This window comes from Mugil cephalus, chromosome 6 (assembly GCF_022458985.1).
Source record: "Mugil cephalus isolate CIBA_MC_2020 chromosome 6, CIBA_Mcephalus_1.1, whole genome shotgun sequence".
NCBI lineage: Eukaryota > Metazoa > Chordata > Actinopteri > Mugiliformes > Mugilidae > Mugil > Mugil cephalus.
In genome coordinates this window covers 9161197-9173564 of record NC_061775.1, presented here as the reverse complement: position 1 = coordinate 9173564, position 12368 = coordinate 9161197, and the positions used below count along the sequence as shown (strand labels likewise).

The 12368-nt window shown below is 44.6% G+C and overlaps 1 protein-coding gene across 2 annotated transcripts; it reads right to left on the bottom strand.

Annotated features, from left to right (window-relative positions):
• Positions 1-3264: 3264 nt before the first annotated feature.
• Positions 3265-12303, bottom strand: oma1 (OMA1 zinc metallopeptidase). 2 transcript variants are annotated; one of them, XR_007113001.1, is made up of 9 exons: positions 11432-12303; positions 10320-10548; positions 10010-10183; positions 9825-9932; positions 8556-8684; positions 8298-8372; positions 7508-7657; positions 4213-4594; positions 3265-4172 (listed from the first exon to the last, which is right to left on the bottom strand). XR_007113001.1 is itself a non-coding variant. In XM_047588351.1 (8 exons), exons 1-8 carry the CDS (start codon positions 11818-11820, stop codon positions 4268-4270), a joined length of 1581 nt encoding a protein of 526 aa, XP_047444307.1. In that variant the 5' UTR covers positions 11821-12302; the 3' UTR covers positions 3265-4267. The 2 variants fall into 2 exon arrangements, 1 of the variants encoding a protein (XP_047444307.1); XM_047588351.1 differs by having other exon boundaries at positions 3265-4594; positions 11432-12302.
• Between the last annotated feature and the right edge of the window lie 65 nt (positions 12304-12368).

Below are 12368 nucleotides of genomic sequence, written 5' to 3'. Positions count from 1 at the left end.
CATGTCACTGCTGTTCACACAGACGCTCCGTTGGCAGGAAAACCAGGGCCCAAAGTCCATGACAAAAAAGGGCCCCTTCTTAAAAGATGATTTGCAATTTTTAACTAGAAAGAGGAACCTGCCCCCCTTTGCCGACTCCTATCAAATTAAATAAGTAAACTACAAAAAAATAACAAAAAACAACATCTCCAGCTCACTGGTAACTTATGTATAATGTGAGTTGGGATGGTTTGGTCAAGTTGCTTTTTCCAAGGCCAAGAATTGCAAGGCTGTTGATTTATCACTGTGGACTCTAAGCAGGATATTATACAAGAGACTAAAACTTTTTATTTTAATTTTAATTGGCCACATGATTTGTAATTACTCAATCTTCAATTTTATAGATGTAGAAATGGTAGGGCCTTTGTTCTCAATACGTTATTTTATAGACATTTGCATTTATTACATCGTTATTCTAACTTGAAGTGGCGTAATGGGCTCTGTAAGGTTTCATGGCAAAAGAGAAAAGCACGAGAGAATATTATAGATCACAATGGAAGTTTTTTTTTTTTTTGGAAAAAAAAGGATAAATGGGAGTTATGCCAAGAGAAAAACCACAAAAGTAGGTTAAGGTAGCTAGATAGGCATTACAGTATGACACCAGCTCGCCCTCTGAGCTTACGCAGCTGTGACAGTGGCTGACAATAATTGCTAATTTTATTACCTATTGCTGCATTAGTCCGGAGGATTTTTAATGTTAAGGAAATGATGGACTATTGCTCGTCTGTGCTAGCACGATACAACAGCAGGTACAGGAGAAATGTAATAGTTGCAGCTTGTTTGTGATTATTTGTTGGCTGCGTTGTGTGCTGCTGAGACACAGAGAGGTTTCAAACAAAGTTAATTGCTTCTAATTTGTCTGAAAAATGCACTTGTACCATCAAACTGTTCAAGAAAAAACAACAAAAAAAAAAATCTCTGCTCACTTTCGGAGAATATTCTCAGGACCTTTATCTAGGTAGCATCCTGAAGGGGTGGGGCAGCTCATTCTCCAGCTGTGCTGTGTGACCAATGCGGGCCCTCATCAGGCTTTAGGCTCGTCAAAGCTGCGCCAGACGGTGGTTAAATACGGGAGAAACGGGGACTACTGTCATCAACCTACTTAAATGACACAAGGCTGCATCAGAGACGAAGAACCCCAGCCTTCCCCAGCACCGCGGTTTTGCCCTATTTTCTAAAAATAAAATTTGAGTGCCAGGTACATTAGGTGAAAGGAACAGGAAGTGTCAATTTGAAACTAAGCAGTGAAACGCACAAAAGAAAAAGCTCACAGTCGGGAGAGTAATCATTTCCTCCAGAGCACCGCAATTTCTCGTTGCAATTCAAAGTTGAAAGTACAGTTATTTAGATTTTAGAATATGCTGTCAGACTTAACTACACGCACTTATTGGCATTATAAACCCCACAAGTCATATGACCTAAAGGAGGCCTCCTGGTTGTCTCCTGGTCTGCCTGAAAAAGCTTTTGCTAATCAGAGTTAGGCGGCAGCTAAAAGAATGAGGAGTGTTTACTTCCCCATTGCTTCAAAACATTCCAAATCTAATTTTGACTCATTAGTAAACCCCTGGAGTACTTCTGTCTCATCCTGCAGACACAACCTCTGAGACTGGCACGTGTGCGCGCGTGAGACGGCGTCTTGAATTACCCAGGTAACACAGCCAGATGCTCCATCACTCTGGCAATGGCAGTGATTAAAAGCAGTAAAATATTCATTTCAATCAGACACCCACATGCCACATGTATAATTAATGCGCAGCGGAAGGACACGGCAACTTCTACCACAACCGCACACATGCACAGGCTTCTCCATCACCGTGGTCCCTCTGCGCACCACCGCCGGCTGCTGCATGTGTGTGTGTGTGTGTGTGTGTGTGTGTGTGTGTGTGTGTGTGTCGGGGCAGCTCTGAGAAAGGGAACGTTGGATGAGCCACTCAGAACAACCCTCCGCGGGGAGGTCAGAGGGCGCTCAGACTGCAGTCTGGGACACCGTTCAGCCACCTACACAGCAGATGCGGCGGGTTGCGCTTTCACAGGGCCCCCCGACTCTCTCTGGGAGTGTTTTTGTTGTGGGAACAGCATCTCGGGTTTGCCGTCTCTCAGACGCGGCGCCTCGTCTGGTGTGGGTGCGCTGCCTTCGCTGATCCCCCTTCTACTTGTTCAAGGCTCCTCCGCTCGTCAATACCTCAAAAATACCTGTGAGCGGTTTGTTGGGAGCGCTCAGAAGCGGTCTGATGTCTCTGGTGGGCGGAAGAATACACAAACACGAAACAGTCTTGAAGACTTGAAGTAGACATTTGATTCTTAACATACTTCCTGGAGCGGATCTTGTCTGCCCAAGGCTCCAGAAGTGAACACAGAGAAACCACGTAGATTAGGTTCCCCGGCATTTGGGCCGCAGCCTGTTAAAAACTGAACATCTAATTTCTATATGAATCACACCAGAACGATTCTCTTTCACACACTTGAAATCAAATCTGTTCTTTTCTCCCGTCAGTCTCCGTGGTTGCACCTTTGTCTGCTTACTATTTCTGTCCTTTCTATCCATCTGACTGCTGCCTCTTTGTTGTGCTTGATTAAGCCCTCTGTCGCAGTATTGTTTAGACTCCAGCACTAGGCTACAATTACTCAGCGCCGTGTGTGTATTGTATCACGCTCATTACAATTACCTCTGGGTGTGAGTGTGTCATCTGTTGACTGCTCATGTTCCAATTTCTCTGAGTGGCGAGGAAGCTGTGCCCAGCTGCTTCAGCGTGAAGCAATGTGTCCGCGAAACAGGAAGCCTCCGTTACAATGACAGCGAGGTTTACATCCCAAACAAACACGTGGAAAAGGGTCAAATTGCCAGGATCAGGGAGAGAAACATTTTATCATGCTTCAGTTTTACTTTACTCTCGTGGTAAAAATGCTCATACTCTTTTTCAATACGCTTACTCTGGTGTTGTGTTCACTGGCGCCGACTGATTGGAATTCAATTTGCTTATGTCTGGCCTGGTGTAATTTTCTTCTGGTACGAGAACATCACCCTGGAATCCGACATCAGTACATCACCGCTAACAGTGTATTCGTATATTCCTACTGTCTAAGTGTCTGGTGTGACGACGAGAACGTCTGATTTGCTGTGCAGGCAGATGATTTCTGTTCACGATCCATCTGTTCACCCGTCCGTAAAATTCACGCATCTCGCGATGAAAAAAAAAAAAGCTCAAACGAATGAAACGAATTTTCCCTCTCAACCTTTTATTTTTTTTCCCTCATCCCCTGCAAACATGTTTCTCCTGAGATACTAATGCTAAAAAAAAAAAAAAACCACAATACTCCATTTGCTTTTCATTTCGCTCTTTTGCACGAAACCCATCACTGGCCACTTACTCTAATACAGAACTACCCTGTCTGCGGTACAACAAAGCTCCCACAGCAGCCTCTTGATTGCTGTTTCGCAAGCTGATGGAGGCTCGGCGCCTAAAAAGCATGATACAAATAAAACAATTCATCCACGGCGCAACGCTACAGTCGCAGCATTTGGATTTCACAGTGTAATGAAGTGTATTATTTTATTTCAGCGCACACATGAAAGATTACCAAGATCTGAACCGTAACTGCCCTCCCCTCTCCACTGTGTGACTGCTCCTGCAGGCTGTTGCTGTAAACGCGAATGTTTTCTCAGTCCACTCGCCTTGTTAAACAAGATTTTTGCGAAATCCCATGAAAGATTTCTCGAAGCTTGACGCTTGATATTGGCATTCTTGTGCAGAAGTCTCTGTTTTAAAAAGCTGCAAACAACCCGGCATAAATTTACACCAATAAGTCCCTCAGGCTAGAAAATGCATAAAGTGCTGCGTGTGCGTGTGTGTTGCATGAGAATGCAGTAGTCGTAATGAGAATGTAGATGTCCTCTGCCTTCCATGGACACAGCCTCCGACGTGCACACAGAAGTGCTTACCGTCGTTACCGCTGCCATGTGTCAATGAATAATGCACATATTAATCTACTAATGCATGGAAGCTTTACTAATAAAATCGGTATTTCCTCGTTCAGGGTTATCTTACTGATATGGCGTGAATACTATTCTCTCTTTATTTTTCCTGGCTTTTCACTTTTATCATTCCAGTCACTTCTCTTCACGCGCCCTTCACCCTTCGCACAGATCAACCAATAGGAGTCTCTGTCAGTCACGTCTGTCAAAGGAAGCTCGAGAAGATTTAACGCTGCGATCAGCTGGTGCTTTTCACTATGCGCCGGGTTCCTTCCCCTGCAGAGCTGCGGCTTCAGACGCCGCCACGACCGTCTCTGAAGCCACAACCGGAGCCGGGCCCGCACTTAACCGCTCCACATTTGAGGAAAGAGGATGTGGAGTTTGAGCGAGCAGTGCTGCGGGCAGTCCCGCGGGGAAGGAGGCAGGGCTGTGGGGCAGGTGTGGCTTACGCGCCCTCTCTTGCCCTTCTCTCCCCTGGTCTTTGGCGTTTTCCAGCAGCACACGGACGCTCTTGGAGAAGACGGCACGGGGGTCGGTGTCAGGCAGAGTGGGGCAGACGCAGTTATCCCTCAACTCCAGAGCCTGGTGGAGACAGCAAAGGACGGAAGAAAGTATTATCATTCAACAAATTTTAAAACTAAATACCTTAATTATATAATAAAAAGCTTTACATCAATCAGTTGCATATTTTATGAGTTAGTACCTGGTGGTAGTCTTAAGTATATCCAGATGGTGCTATCGGCTGCGGAGGCTAACGTCAAACACCCACACATTTACTAATCCAATTTAAACTCACATAAAAATCTAATTTTTTATCATTATAGCATCTGACTTCATGTAACATATCATACTTGCGCATTTTATTTCATCATGTGTTCTCAAGAGCAGCTCACTTTCAGCCCGTCAGGTAGCCAAGGACTCCCTAAAGCTAAGAAATTAGCTCGCTTTAGACAGAGCAAAAGCAGTGGCTACGTTTACATGGTCAAAATATTCAAGTATTTTTGAGAAAGACGATATTCTTACAACACAATAAAAGTGAAAACTCCTGTAATAGTCCCTCCATCATGCAGCTGTGGATACTTCGACTAACCTGAAACTTAATGGTCGTTTCTCACTGTTGGCTGTTTACTAGTGTTGAGCTATCACTGAGCGTCTATGACACTAGATTTTGATGCCACTAGTTGGACCCTTGATGGCCTTTCAGATGATTCAGCATGTTTTTGAAAAAGACAAACTAATGCGAACAAACACCAAAGTCAATAGTGCAGACACAGAAGGATCATATAGACCCCCTTCACATACTGTAAGTAGTGTGACATATTTTGAGGGGCGGAGCTTAGCTGGAGGCAAAACATCTCAAACATGCTAGCTTGTAAATTCCGCTTAGCATATTTCAATGTTTTATCAAGAATGGGCGGGGAAAATGTATATTTTAGAGAATATACTAATGCACTCACTCCCCGAGACCATGAGTGTTGATTTAAAAAGTTGACTCTGATGGGACTACATTCACCAACCCCTACACTCTCACTCACTGAACTGCTGCAAAAACACCAACTGAATACTGCAAATGCATTTTACACACTAAAAGCTGCTACTGCAGATAAACACAGTACACAGTACCGATCAGCCAACACATTATGACCACTGGCAGGAGAAGTAAATAACATTGAAACCATCTTGTAACAATTCATTGTTCTGCTGGGAAACTTTTGGACCCGGCATTCATGTGGACGTTACTTAGACATGTACCAGGCACCCCCACCCCATAACAATGACACTCCTTGATGGCAGCAGCCATCCCCAGCAGGATGCAGTCTGACACAGGGACACAAAAATGGTTTAGTAACAACTCAAAAAACATGAACAACACAAGGTGTTGACCTGGCCTCCAAATTCACTTAATCCCAAACTGATGAAGTATCTGTGGGATGATCCAACTCTCAATACAACATCCTGTTATCAGACACCACAGGACACCTCCAGAAGGCCCACGTTCATTCTCTGATAAGTCGCAACTGTTTTGGAGGCACAATGGAGACCTACACAATATTAGGAAGGTGGTCATTATGTTATGCCTGATCGGTGTGTAAGGCTACTCAAGCTAACAACCTGCAGTGGCAGAGATATATTGTATGTCTTGACCAACGTAGGAGACCAATATAACAATAATTGAGTCATGGCAGACGCTTGCCTAAAATATGAGTAAACATATTACAGATGGCAACTTCTCTATATTTCAGACAAACAGAGCTGGTAGAAACTAACCACAATCGCATCCCAGCAGCTAAATCCATTCTCTCTACATTGTCTTACACACCCACGCACACTCCCCAACTCATTAATCTCTCGCTTAGAATCACCTACAAGACTGCGCACACGCGCGCACTCGGCTTCCCACTCAACAGGCTCCTGCTCTCATGCTACCGGTGGACTTTAATGCGCTTTGCTTAAGGATGATGAGCGCACTCGTGGAGGTGGAGAGCGCCCAGAAGAGTCGGGTTAAGTAGCTCGAGGCTGTCACCCCTCGCAAGGTTAAAAACATCACATTATGCGCCGCTTTCACCTGCATGAGCTCAGCTGTTAACTGGCTCATCTGCGCTAGTTCGAAACGGATACTGGAAATCAGAGAGTTTTCTCAGCGTTCACACACACACACACACACACACACACACGGGCTGATTGATCCCCAAACAACAGTGTTCATCGCTTTCACTGCCCGCGGCTACGGCCCGGCCTCGACAAGGCCTGCTGCTAGAGGTCAATCTACCACGCGGGGATGCGATGCGATACACGTGCACACGCGTCGGACAGGCGCGCACTCAACGACACAGGCACCTGATTGTCAATTAGTGGTTTACCCATCTGTTCCGTCTTCTGCGCTCGGGGCATCTGACAGTGTAGAAACAGTCCAAGCGACACTCAAGGTTAAATTCACTGCTGCCCGGATGTAATATGAACCGCTCTCTCTTTCCGTGGCTCAGACGCGCACACGAATGCTGGAAGGACCGTGGCCACTTCCCACAGAAGCCGGTCTCTTAACTGCGTGTTGATTTCCTTCTTGCCTTAAGAAACCATTGATTGCCTCAACCACTGTTTCAAGCACAGTGTGTGAACCTGTGAGACTGAGCTGCTAATGCGGGACTGTTTTCTTCCAGGTCTACAAGCCGGCGAGATATTTAGTTAAGCAGGCATCCAGGCTCTGGGAGAGCAAAATATTTTTTTTTCTGTCTCCCTAACCCACGCCCCAAATCTCTCCTTCCTCTCTGCCCTCCTCTCTATGTCTGCAGGTGGATATACATCTCTCCAGACGCTTCATTACTTACATTAAGATTCCATCCAACAGCACCTGAAGCTGAACTATTTCTCCTAAACAACAGACTCAAGTTGACTCAACATTTTAGTTTAATCTTTTACTTTACAAACGCACACGAATAGAAACTACACAATATGGGGGAATGCATCGAGCAAGTGATCGTTGTGGTGTGTCTGTACCTCTGGTATAAGACGGTCCAGCTGAGTGAATCTGTTCCTGTGTGATGGGTGTGTGGATAGCCACTCAGGGATTGTGGGCTCTCCTGTCAGTTGATCTCTGATTTCCATTTGCTGCCAGAATACCGGGGCAGCTCGCACATCTGCGCACGCCTGGGAAGGACATACACACACTTCACAGACACGGGAAAAGACACACACACACGCACGTACGCATGCAACGTGGCATCCCTCTGTCCTGAGCCCAGATGAAAATCCTTACTGGCTACTAACGTGAGCTTAGTTTGGCTTGACAACAGTGCCCCCTATTGTCCTGCAGCAAGAGCTCAAGGTTTGAGCCACCGCTACATGTAGGGAAGAGTGCAACAACCTTAAAAAGATAGAAGGTTTAAAAGTCCTTAATTGTTAAGGAAGACAATCAAAAAGCACCAGTGACCTTTGGTATTATTTAATTAAACTGGCACAAGAAAATCACAGGAATTTTTGTTCTTTGTGTCAATCAAGCTCTGAAAATGCCGGTTCTTTCATAAGACAGAGATAAATTAGATAAATATGCTTTAATTTTGAACAAGAGAATAAAAAGGTTTTTCAAAAAGATTTGAACCTTGAAATCTGATAATGGTGAAATTAAGCTTTAGTTTTTGTGATGTTTGGAAAGGCTGAAGAAAATGTTATTTTAACATAGACAACATAGAGGCTGAAAATCAGTGACATTTCAATTCAATTTCGATGAATGTCAGTGAAAACAAGTAACTTTTTTTCTGAAAGCACCTTCAGAGCAAATGTTTTATACCTTAGCAGCCATCTGCAATCCGACTTGATCGGCCTCGGACTCCAGTTTCCGACTGTAGGGGCGTCTGAACAACAGCTACAACAGAGCGAGACACTGGGTTTAAAATTGTTTAAAAGCCAGACTCCTGTGCTTGTGTCGCACATAAAGTCTGTACTTTTCAAATATGTACTTAACCCAAAATTCCCTTTCACACTGGAGGTTCTTCTTTAATAGCCTGTACCTGCATACATTTCCAAATGATGAATAGTGATGTCTCACCTCCGTAAGTTTCTCCTGTACCCAGTGTCCCAGAACTGCCAGGCTGTCTCGAGGACATATTACCCAGATGGCCGTCAGCAGAACAAGAGACAGGAGGTCCACGACATGGGACAGACTGGCCTGCTCTGCCTGAACAGGGGGAAGAGTGGAATGAAAAGGAGAAGGTGGCAGAGGAGAGAAGGAAAGAAGGAGGGAGAGTGAAGGGTTGGGGCACAGAGGGATGAAACGGGGGAGAGGAAAATAGATGTAAAAAGTTTCTGGGAGGTGAACGAGGCAGCTGGAACATATCGATTGTTCCCATCTATTTTAGTGGAACATTTATGCTGTAACAGATTTAGAGGCTTTAACAGCCAATCCAATAGAGCACACCTACTGGGTAATACCGAGCCCATCGATGCTCATTCCCTTCATCTAATTAAAATCTCCTTCAAGCATTTCCTCCGAGGACGTTTAAAGTCTGGAAATACCCGCAACTTCATTAGACACTTTTTAGAGCGGGAGTGGGCTTTTATAGCTGGAGAAAAAAAAAAAAAAAAAACAGCCATCTGCGGAGAATTAATAAAGCGCGGCAGCAGTGCCTGAGGTCGAAGGGACTTTGGTCATCACAGCGCAGACAGGATTAGCGATTGTTTGGAGGTGATTGTCAGCGAGTCTTTTAACAACAGCTGATGCAACGACACAGCAACTCACGCCCCTTGAGCTAATATTATTCTTCTGAGACAGGCCGGGGGGCGGAGACGGTGACTAGTCAGGAGTATATATATATATATATGCAGTGTATAGGAGGCTGACATGCATAATTTACAACCATATGCGGAAGAGACCGGAAGACCTCCAGCTGGAACTTTATGTGCCACGTAGTTGTGGATGACGAAAGTTTTGTTCTTGAACATTATTTGAACTTTAAGTGTTTTCGGTGACTCATCGTCATGCACGGCAAAGTCTGCTACTGATCACTTAATCCTCTCAAATGTCAGCATACGACATCAGTCTCAGGAACTGAACAGGCTTCCATTAATGCCGCACTAAACCGTGTACCGGTGTGGTATTTAAACGGAACAGTCTGAATTAATGTAAAAAGATTTCATTGTAAATAATAACTTTACATCATAAATTATGTATAGTTTTGCCTATTTTACAACAACAATGGCGTCCAGTCTCATGGTATGAGGGAGTCGAAACTATACAACACTACTACTATACAACATCGCAGGCGATATAATAAGAGGTAAAACAGCAAAGACCATCTGCTGAGGCTCATGTACTTACAGAGTGTCCCAGTAAAGCGTGAGCCATCTCATGTCCGAGGACAACAGTGAGCTGGTGAATATCTGCCACAGCTTCCAGCATCCCCATAAACACAAACACTTCCCCGTTCTACACAAAGAAAAACACAGACAAGTGTGAGCCAAAACACATGATAACAGTGAGGGTTCTGTCTTCGTTTTACTCACTGGTAGGACAAAGGCATTGGTGTTGGGACTTTGCACCACATGAACAGTCCAGGTGAAGTCAGAAACACCGGGGATGTCATTGTTCCTTTGTGCCAGGTGGCGCACCAACAGCTCCACCGTCTGGTGATGGGGGTCAGTGGCCGGAAGGAGCAGCTCCGCAAACTCCTCCATGTACTGAAACGGAGAAAGAAAAAAAAATTTAAGGAACGTCCACATTTTCTCCATCTCCATCCATTTAACCACGTCTCCTTTTACTTTCCACCATTTTTCATTGCTTTTCTATCTACAGTTCCCCCACGTCCCGTCTCACCGCCTCTGAGGTCAGAGCTGCCAGCTCCATGTAGTTCTCTCTGCTGAACACTAGGAGGCGGGTCCGTCCTGTCACCGGAGTCTCATCCAGGTGGGTTAGGAGGAGGAGGGCCACAATCACCACAGCAACGCACGCACCCGCCGTCAGATGCCAGCGCCGCTGCCAGGCCCATTGGCGCAGGAGGTGCCGGCGGTTGTCTGGCAGAGCAACCCACCACTTCCTTATACTCCTGCACACAAAGTCAAATCAATCCACTGAATCCCCTTACCATGTGTAGCTCGCAACACTGCTGAATACATTTCACCGTGCATTGCACTATGTATAACTGCATGTGACAAACAAAACCCACCTCAACTTATTTTAAAATATATCATAAAAAGCCGGTAGAAACATCAGCCTCATTTTTTTTAAGAACTGAGAGATCCACCAAACCACCAACCCGTGCATAAACCACGCTCACAACAGCAATGCTCAAATAGTTTAGTGTGAGCTCTCAAAGACTAAACAAAACAGCATTTCTCACCCAAAACAAAATCAAATAGTAAAATGAAGCCTCCATGATGGCATAAGTTAAGAAGCCCTGTCTTTACACCACCACAATCACTTTATTCCAAAGGTTCATTAGGACCAGTTAATTAAAAGCAGTTAATTAAAAATAAAAATAAACGTGGAGACAGTTTAGAAAGTCATTTATTTGCTGTTCTTATCTAAAGGATATTGTTAATGTACTTGCTGATAATGCTATTAGGAATGTGTTTATAATTTAATTATATATTGAGTATAATGAATCGTGCCTTAACGCAGTGTGTGTGTGAGTGCGAGTGTACGTTTGAAGGCTTGTTCCTAAACTGTTTTTATGTGTGTGTGTTTCTATGGGGGTCCCTGGTCTGGTCTGGTCTGGTCTGGGTGAGTGGTACATTCACATTTAACATCCAGATGAATACCAGGTCCAAATGTTTCCCAGCAGGACACTGAATTGTCACAAGATGATCATTGTTATTTACTTCTCCTGTCAGTAGCTTTAATGTTGTGACTGACTTGTACACATATACTTTTTGTACCGTTTTGAACTTATGTCCATAATAATGCATTATAAGAGCTTGGGCTCCTACCTGCCTAGGATTATAGCCAGAAGCTTCTGCAGAGGTTTGAGTATCATCCATATGAGGGGGGCAGGCACGGCCCTGAGCCGGGCTGAGGTGTGGAAGTGTTGAGTCAGGACAGGACCACGGGGCAGAAGTAAAGAGGCTTTGGGACAAATCTGGACACACACCGTCCGTCCTTTGCCACACAGCAAAGAGGCTGGAGTCGCTCTCAAGTGGACAGAGTTCGTTACTGTGTGACAGCCGAGCGGAGAGGACACAGAGCATGTCGTCGTCGTCGTCGTGTTCGTCTTCACAGAACACCCAGTCTGTTTGTATGACTTCAGGTTCCTTATCAGGTGTCCAGAAAGAGAACAGAGGCGAGCGCCTTTTAAAAGGCCACCACAAAGCAAAGCCATTTCTCTCTCATTTACAGGTTAACTCACAGACTGACTAAATAGCTGTTTATTATCTGAGAGACCTGGAAATGTTCCGTCTCAGAAGAATAAGTTACTTAGTTTCATGTCGAACCGTCAATGTCATCGCTGCCGGTGGACGCTAGCTACAAGTAACCTTGGTTACCACTGTCCAGCTGCGGCAAACCAAGACTTCTGCTTCGGTTAAAATGTTGGGATTAAAACATCATCATAATCATAAAACATTTTACTGCCCTCCAACGCGAAAAGTTCAGGAGATAAATAGTGAACCGCTTCAGTTCAGTTGCAAGTTCCTGCTTCTTTAATGATTCCCCCTAGAAACAACCTGCGGATAAAGGTTCCGGACACAGAGCGTCCCACCAAAACTTTAAAAAGATAAATAAATTACTCATATCAAAAAAATAAAAAAAATGTATGAATCAGAAAACAAATTTAATGAACTTCCATCTGTTATACAAGCTAACATGTTGTTTTTTTGTTTGTTTTTACACTGAAAGGAAACCGCTTTTCTTATAAGACATAGTCAATGT

Excerpts from the sequence above, each read along its gene's own strand:
- oma1 (XM_047588351.1), bottom strand. The coding sequence starts at position 11,820 with ATGGCTTTGCTTTGTGGTGGCCTTTTAAAAGGCGCTCGCCTCTGTTCT. Across the intron at positions 10,549-11,431 it reads CTGGCTATAATCCTAGGCAG|GAGTATAAGGAAGTGGTGGG; the intron begins GTAGGAGCCCAA and ends CTTTGTGTGCAG. Across the intron at positions 8,373-8,555 it reads TACAGGAGAAACTTACGGAG|CTGTTGTTCAGACGCCCCTA; the intron begins GTGAGACATCAC and ends GCTCTGTTGTAG.